Source organism: Passer montanus, unplaced genomic scaffold (assembly GCF_014805655.1).
Source record: "Passer montanus isolate IOZ18808 unplaced genomic scaffold, ASM1480565v1 scaffold5, whole genome shotgun sequence".
Lineage (NCBI taxonomy): Eukaryota > Metazoa > Chordata > Aves > Passeriformes > Passeridae > Passer > Passer montanus.
In genome coordinates, this window is record NW_024369929.1 from 10,496,855 (window position 1) to 10,505,518 (window position 8,664).

Here is an 8,664-nt window from a genome sequence, read left to right on the forward strand (position 1 = left end):
GAAATTCCCGCCCGGAAGTGCCCGCGCGTCACCCGGGGAACAGCGCCCGCCCCCGCAGCGCGCTGCCCGCGGGGCCGCGGGTTCGAGTCCCGCGCGGGGAGGCAGCGTGCGCGGCGGTGTCACGGAGTCACGGAGTGGGTCAGGCTGGAAGGGACCGCGGTGTGCCACCTGCTCCGGCCTCCCTGCTCGAGCACCTGGCACAGCCCTGCAGCCCGAGGGTGCTGGAATATCGCCAGTGAGGGACGCTCCGCGGCCTCTCTGGGCAGCCTGATGCGGTGCGCGGTGGAAATGTTCCCGGGGTGGGGTGCAGGGACGTGGGGTGCACTGCCCGGGGTGCCGGGGCATCCTGCACAAAGTGCCCATTCAGCGCCAGCCCGCATCGCCAGCGAGTGCCGCCCACGTGGGGTTCAGGGGCATTGGAGTAAACCCCTTAATTCCGGGGGACACGAGGTGCGCCCTTGGCGTACCAGGAGCTGGAGCCCGCCTTTAAGCAGCGGGATTTGGCCAAGGGTCCGGTGCCAGCACGGCGTGGGAGCTTTCGCAAGCGCCCGCTCACGTGGAGCGGGAGCTGGAGCTGCTGGGCGAGGGGAGCGGGTTGGACATGGGCTGTGGGCAGGGGGATAACCACAGCTGGAGCAGAGCTGTGCCTAGGGATCTGTCACAGCACATCGGGGTGGGTCCCCTTGAGACCCGCTCACCCCGGACAAAACACTGCTTGGTGATGCCGGCGTGGTACATGTGTCTGCAAAGCTGTGTCACCTGCGATGACCACGCTGGCCAGGATGCCCAGGTGCCTCAGGGATCGCAGGTTCTCTCTGGCACCCCAACAGAGCATGATTGGGCCTATCTGGAAAACCCCTTGCTGATGATGTACCCCTGTTAGGCACTGTTTTGTGCTGAGCTGTGCACAAATGTCCAACGTGCTGTAGGAGGGAGCTGAGCCTTGCACCAGGGCTGTGGCAAGGGGATGGCAGGGTTGGGGGTCTCCTCTGAAGAGCAGTGCACTGCCTCAGGCCACATTGGCATTGCTCAGGGTTTTGGCACAGTCCGAGTTTTCCCTCAGCAGCACCCCAGCCTTTCATCTGGAGTCTCGTGCCTTTCTCCTCTCTCCCTCACATCGGGGTCTCAGCTGCACTTGCAGGACAGCCCTGTGTGGAAACCAAATCCGTAAATCCCAGAGGCATTACAAAACATGCCTTGTGTAAGCCCCTTCAGCCCTGCTCTGGTGCTTAGCCCGGCCCTGCCACCTCCCCAAAATCCTCATCATGGTAAGAGCCTGGCCAAGCTCCTCTCCTGGGCTTGAGCACAGCTCCATCCTCTCCACATCTTCACACAGCTCCCACAACCCTTAACCCAAAGAATTAAGGCTGCAAGGGCTCTCCTGCCCTATGTAGCTTCAGCATGCTGGGGCATCAAAGAAAACCCATTTTGCCATCCTGCTGCACCCACATGTGGACTGAACTTTGTTTCTGCCACATCCTGGGGCATCTCCCTGGGGCTGGAATGGGTTCCAGTTCCCAGAGCTCCAAGCAGTCAATCATCACTTGAGGGCATTGTAGAAATTTTGCTTGTGTCTTTTTTTTTTATAAAAGCTGAAAGGGGCCTTGTATGTTTGCTGGTTTGGGAGGCCTCATAGGGGAGGAACTGGAGAGCCCCAGGAGCATCCTCTGCCACAGACCCTGCCCACACGGCTGGATTCACAGCAGCATCTTGGCAGGGTTTTTGGGGCAGAAGCTGGGGAAGAGACCTGTCCTGCTCACCCCAGGGAGCCTGCTGGGATGGCAGGCTGCCCACCACCTGCCTCTGCCCCTGCCCCGTGCTAATGAGCGAGTTACACAACAAGGAGCTTTTATACTTTGTTAATCGGGTCCGGCATCCAGCCCACCTCTCCACGCACGCCCCGGCTGCTGGTGGAGCCCCAGCTCCCTCCTTCCCTCTCCTCAGCTGCCTTTTGTAATGTTTTAATGGGGTTTCTTTCCTGAGCTGGGCTGACTTAATTACAAAGCTGCAGTGAGTTGATGCCTTGTGACGGTCTAATCCCAACCCGGTGACTCTACAAAGCTTTGCCCAGCTTCCTTGCTGCTCCACTCCGGCCTCGCCAGCCCTGCTTCCCTCTCAGCTCCGTGCACTCGCCTGCTGAGGACACTTCAGCTCTTCCTCCTCCTGGTGAGTATCCAGGACATTTTTCAGCTGGAAGAACTGCGTTGAAGACCATCAACCTCACTCGATCTGGCACCTCCAGGGCTTGAATTGGTTTTGATGCCTGGAACAAGGGGATGCCTATGACTTTCCCAGGAGGTGGAGGGAAAGAGGATGCCCCTGGGGAATGGGTGAGCTGGAGCCAAGCATCCCTCACACAGCCTGGGCTTGGAGCTGCTGCTACAGCCAGGCAGGGGTAGATGCTGGAGGCAGGATGAAGGCAGCCCTCCTCCTCGTGGATGGGAACAAGGTGTTTCATCCAGACTGCCTTGGAAAGATGCTGAGAGGTTTACAGTCCAGCCTTGCAGTTGGTGGAGCAGTGAGACTTGACAGTTTGGGAAATATTTTGGGGATGAGTATTTATTTTGGTAATATTATTTATTTTGGTAGTAGAAATAAAAGGATGAGCTGGCTGCCTGGCCAAAGTTGGATTGCTCGCCTCTGCCAGTGGTCTGAGACCACCTGGTGAGGGCAGGCTGAGATGCCCCAGCCCAAAGAGGAAAGGCAGAGGGAGAATAACATATGAAGGTATCAGATGATCAATACACAGATTTTTAAGCTGCTTTTGCAAACATCCCTGGTGTTTCTCCAGGCTGCTCAGCCTCCTCGGGCAGGCAGAGATGCAGGCAGTAGGTGATGGAGCTGACGAGCATTGGGGATGTCCTCTGGACACCCACTTCTGCCCCCATCTGTGCAAGCTGTGCAGAAAATGGGGCATAAGGGGGGCCGTGGAGACCATTTGGATCTGTGCTGATTCCTCCTTCCCTCTGCCAGTGTCCTGCTGCTGACAGAAGACAGAGGACAGCATGTCTGCAGTTGTGAGTACTGTCCCCACGCTGCCCCATCCTCTGGGCCCTGAGTGCCCTCCATGGAGCTCCTCTGGGCCCTGACTGCCCTTCATGGAGCTCCTCTGGGCCCTGAGTGCCCTCCCTGCAGTGCTGGCTGGGGTGCACAGCGTGCACCTTAGTCCGAGCAGCACACAGCCCATCCCTATCCCGCTGCACCCCCTTGGGTGCACGTGTGGAGCCTCTCCCCTTCCCCAGATCCCCCAAAGAGACTTGCGGTGGGGCAGGGAGCTGGGGGGCAGTGTGGGCAGCCCCCACACGCTGTCCTCCCCGCAGACGGGCACGTTCCGGATCGTGTCGGAGGAGGAGCAGGCGCTGCGCTCCAAGCTGGAGCGCCTCACCACCAAGGACCACGGCCCCGTCTTTGGGAGGTGCGAGAAGATCCCCCCACACACCCTGCAGAAGGTGAGGCAGCTGTGGGGGAAGGAGCAGCCCGAGGCTCCTGCTCCTCAGGGGAGACTCTCGACTGTCTCTTGCACTGGGGGGGATGCGCTTACCAAAATATCTACAACTGGGGATTGAGTGACCCTGCCCTCCCTATGCTGGGATGCTGCAAGCAGCTGTACTGTCCTCCCCAGTTTTTGGGTGCCTCCACGACCCCCGGGGTGTTTTAGCACGCCCATCACTGGGTCCCCTCTCTGCTCCCCCCAGGCAAAGGATGAGCTGAACGAGACGGAGGAGAAGAGGGAGGTGGCGGTGAAGGCGCTGCGGGAGCTGGTGCAGGAGCGGGCGGGCGGCGAGGACGTGTGCCAGAAGGTGGCCGAGAAGGTGCAGGAGAGGGACGACTCCTTCTTGCTCCGCTTCATCCGCGCTCGCAAGTTCGATGTCCACAGAGCCTACGACCTGCTGAAAGGTGGGGAGGGCTCCTGGGCTGTGGTGCTGGGTGAGGACGAGGGTACACATCCCCCAGCAGCTCCTAGCCCTGTGCTGGTGCTCCCTAGCCCAGACTGGGCTGTGCTGGCAGAGCAGGACCCTGACATGGGAAGGGATTGAAGGGAGGGGGTAAATAGAAAAAGTCAGGGTTTGAAGAGAGGGGGTGAATAGAAAAAGTCAGGGTTGAGGGGCTTGGAAGGAGCTGGGATGCAGAAGGAAATAAATGAGGGTGACACCAGGCATCCTGCAGCACCAGGACAGTCCCATTCCTTACAAGTTTACCCCCCAAAATGGAAAAAACCCTCACATTTGTTGATGGTTTGGTTCATGCAGCCAACCCAGATGGCTTGGGCTGCATCCCCTTGAGACCCCCATGCCCTACACTCCCCGCTCTGTACCCCTGTAAGGAGCCAGTTCTGCACCTCCCCACCCTTCTGTGCACTGTGCCTGGGGGGCTCTGCACCCCTGGGGCCCCTCTAGGCCTGGGGACAGGTTGGGGTGCTTGTGGCACCCTCTCCTCACACTGAGAGTGACCCATAGGGGATGGAGGGGGAGCAGAAGGGCACCGCAGAGGGGGGCTGCTGACTGGAACCTGCCTGGCTCCAGCTCTGCTCTGCTTTGTGTCAGCTTGGGGGATAATGAGTTGTAATTATCAGTGTTGGCTCTCAGACGAGCTGTTTTGTTTGCCTGTATTTTCCCAGGATGAAATTCCTTACTTTGTGCCTGCAGGGTGCCAAGAGAGGGTAGATGGGGGTTTTCACCCAAACAGGGAGGAAGGGGAGAAGGGAAATTAAGGGGGAAATTACTTCATCTACTTTTTAAGGTGTTGAAGAGAAAGCAGGTGTGGGAAGCTCCTGGCAAGGGGAGGGATAACAGCGAGCATGCTGGGGCTGGTCTGCTGCTGAGCTTCTCTTTCCCCCCTTGCTGGAGGAGACCTGACCCATGTGGGCCACAGGCAGAGCTTTCCACAGCTCTGGGGCTCTGACATCTCACCATCCCATCTCTGGCAGCTCCCCCAGCTTCCTGAGGCTGGGCAAGCAGCCAGTTTTGCCAGTTTTTGCCTCTCTCCAGGCTACGTGAACTTCCGCCAGCAGTACCCCGAGCTGTTTGACAACCTGAGCCCCGAGGCCGTGCGCAGCACCATCGAGGCCGGCTACCCCGGCATCCTGGCCAGCAGGGACAAGTACGGCCGGGTGGTGATGCTGTTCAACATCGAGAACTGGGACTACGAGGAGATCACCTTCGACGAGGTGAGCCCGGAGCTTTTGGGCTTGTCCCGCTCAGCACATCTGAGCACAGCCTCCTGACAGACGTGCATCCATCCAGCCACACAGGGGGAAGTAAATCTGTACCCTTTGCATTTATCCTTTGAGGGAGCCTGGGAAAGCATGGTCCACCCCAAAGGATGCAGTGCAAGATGGCAAATTCAGGGTGTGCATCCCCCAGCCCACGTAACATGGGCTGAAGAAAGACACCACACAATTAAATCAAGGGCAGAGGAGGAAACTGAGGCCTAGGGCATAGGAAGGGCTTCTTGGCGAAGAGCTCTTCAGGCATGTAACTCAAATCTTCTCCCAGTTTCCTTTTCTGCTCAGCTCTAAATCTGGGCTCAGTGTATCACTGATCCAGATCTGATGCTCACGACTTGAAAAGAGAATATGGTCACCCCCTCCCTGCTCTGAAATCTGGAGGCGCTGGCTGTGACAAGCTGGCTGGAGTCCAACAGATCTGGATAACTCCATGGGACTCTTCCTGAGTACCCCCTAGGGTCTATGGGAGGTGAGACCTCATACAAGACCCTGCGGTCTCTCCTCTCCTTTAGATCCTTCGTGCCTATTGCATTATCTTGGAGAAGCTGCTGGAGAATGAAGAGACCCAGATCAATGGGTTCTGCATCATTGAGAACTTCAAGGGCTTCACCATGCAGCAGGCGTCAGGGATCAAACCCTCCGAGCTCAAGAAGATGGTGGACATGCTGCAGGTGAGGTGGCAAAGTCTGCACCCAGCAGGGGCAGAGGGGACCCTGGGCAAGCAGGGAGCTCAGAGGCAGGGCTAGCAGGGTTTGGGATTGTCACCATGCTGGAACAATGAGAAAGCATAATGAGAGGCTGTTCCCCATCACCCTCTCCCTGCCCTGCCAGCTAATTGGCTTAATCCTGTGAAATTTTCCCCACCCCATCTCCCTGCCTTCTCAAATGCCTGACAGAAGCAGTATTACCACTCCTTGCAGCATCCTAGAGCATGGCCTGGAGGTCTTTCCTCATGAGCCCCTCAGCCCAGCCTGGTCCATGCTGGATGGAGACTCACAGGCACTCCGGGATTTCTGCCCTCGGACCAAATGCCAAAGGCACTTGGCTCTTCCCAGGAAAGGTCCTTCTCATGGGGTGGGAGCAGTGAGCTGTCTGGGAGGTGCTTCAGCTCCCTGGTACTCCTGAGGCTGGGATGGTTGATCCTCTGGGTCAGAACAGAGAAGGGGACATGGAGCAAGGAGAGCCATGGCAGTGCTGGTGTATCCATTGCTGCCTGCTCAGAACTGGGTGGACAGCACCATCTGTAACCATCTGTAACCATCTGTGTCTGGGTTTGGGATCCTAGGACTCCTTCCCAGCGCGGTTCAAGGCCGTCCACTTCATCCACCAGCCTTGGTACTTCACCACCACCTACAACGTGGTCAAGCCGTTCCTGAAGAGCAAACTGCTGGAGAGGGTGAGTGTGGGAAAGGGACCTGCAGGCAAGGGCACGTCCTTGGGTGAAACAGAACAGTTGGGAAGAGCCGTCCCGGTTCTCTGCTGAGGGTCACTGCCATCTGCCCCCAGGTGTTTGTGCACGGTGAGGAGCTGGAATCCTTCTACCAGGAGATCGACGCTGACATCTTGCCAGCAGACTTTGGTGGCAACCTGCCCAAGTACGACGGCAAAGCCACTGCAGAGAAGCTCTTTGGGCCTCGCATCGAGTCTGAGGACACGGCTCTCTAAAGCAGCAGCCTGCTGCCCTCCCCTGTGCCACAGCACCAGAGGTGGCCCTCTAACCCCAGCCACCTCCCTCCTGTAGCGTTGGTTGAGTGACTGCTCGTGCTGAAGCACCCTGGGGGTGCTGCCCCACGCCTGTCCCTCCTGTCCCCACTCCAGGCAGAGGGCTGTCCCTCCCAGGCACAGCATCCTTCCCTCCGGAGCCATGGAGAAAGGGGGCCAGCAGCCCTCTCCCACAGCCTTTCCTGGAGCTGTGAGGGGAGGACAGGAGAGTGTCTGCTCTGGGAAGGGAGGGCTACAGTGAGGGAGAAATAAAGAGTGTAACAGCAGAGCTCTGTGGTGCCTCATGGTGAGGAACAGGGGCACAGCTTTCTGGGTGCTGGCTGTGTTGCTGGTTCTAAGGAGACCAGGAGTGCCAGCATTTGGCAGGAGACCCCAGTCCCCTCATCACTGACTACACTTTGGCACCGGGACCAAGGATCATCTCCATCTCCCCTGCATTCCAGATCAAGTCCTTTTCTTGCCTGAGAAAGGGCCCCCAGTTCCTCACTACCTGCTCTAACTAGGGAAAACAGATGCAAACAAAAACCCAACCAGGGTCCCAGGTGGAGCTGTCTCTGCCTAATTCCTGCTTGGGTAGGGAGGAGAACAGAAGCTGCAGGAGCCTTTGGGACTAGGAGATAGACCCTCCTAAATCCTTCAAAAGCCTCAGCAAGGTTGTTTCTCCTAGCACTGCACTGTGAAAGGGATTTCATTCAGGGAAGCCCTACCAAAAGTCACCATGGAGGGCAAAGGCTGGCAGCTGTGCAGCAAACAGGCTGCACCTGACACTAAGTGCACCTTGCTCAGGTGGGGAGGAGGGAGGCATGAGTAGCTGTCCCAAGCAAGGGAGTCTGCTCTGATTCATGAGCCAGGCCTCTCCTCCAAAGAGCCAACTGGACACCTATTCCCAACTATCTCCTCCCTTGGCCAGCAGCAGGGCTCAGACAGGAACAAGTTCCCAGTCTGTGCCCAGGTTACCTTCTCCCTGAGCCTGTCCCCCCTCCCAGCTCCACATGGGCCCTTTTCATCAGCCAGGTCAGCCCCCCACCCGAGGCTGGCCGAGGTGGAGGGTGCTGACAAGAGCCACATTCATCAGGGCACTGGCTCAGGCTCAAACCAAACAGGACAGAGGCTCTGAAGCCGCAGGGAGGACAGGGCCTGTCTGGGGTTAGATGTTTGCTGCAGCCTCAGCTGCTTGGCGAGTCCATGCATGGAGAGCCCCAAAGCCTGAGGCTGTGCCAACCTTGTGCATGAGTCCAGAGACAGAGCAAAAGGCACTTCTGCACCTCCTTTGGCTCCTTTCTGTACCTGGAGCCATCCCAAGGAAACCACGTGTGACAACCCTGCAAGCATCAGGCCAGTGCAAACCCAACAGCACAGCTTGCCTGAGAGGCAGAGCAATTGCAGCTTGTGAAACAGAACAAGGGAAAAAAAAAACCATCCACACAGACAGGAGTATCACATTTGTGCCTCTGGGGTTTGGATTGGGATAGCCACAGCTCTTGGGAGGTGCCCCTGGCTGCTCACCACTCCTGTGACAAACTGTCAGCTTGCTTTGATGGGGAGACAGAGAGCAGCACAGCAGAGCTGGGAGCTGTGACTGAGCAAGGCAGGAAGGAGTTCTGAAGTGGATCTAACAGCTAATTCACAATGGCCCATAAATTACAGATGAAGGCCATTGTGTCCCACAGAGCACCCAGTCCAGCTGCCCCAGCAGGTCACCAGTGCCAGCGACC

The 8,664-nt window shown here is 57.9% G+C and overlaps 1 protein-coding gene across 1 annotated transcript; it reads left to right on the top strand.

Annotated features, from left to right (window-relative positions):
* Positions 1–3,005: 3,005 nt before the first annotated feature.
* RLBP1 (retinaldehyde binding protein 1) lies at positions 3,006–7,136 on the top strand. The gene is made up of 7 exons (XM_039723019.1): positions 3,006–3,017; positions 3,243–3,449; positions 3,696–3,897; positions 4,989–5,167; positions 5,740–5,898; positions 6,513–6,623; positions 6,734–7,136. Exons 1-7 carry the CDS (start codon positions 3,006–3,008, stop codon positions 6,890–6,892), a joined length of 1,029 nt encoding a protein of 342 aa, XP_039578953.1. The 3' UTR covers positions 6,893–7,136.
* Positions 7,137–8,664: the final 1,528 nt, after the last annotated feature.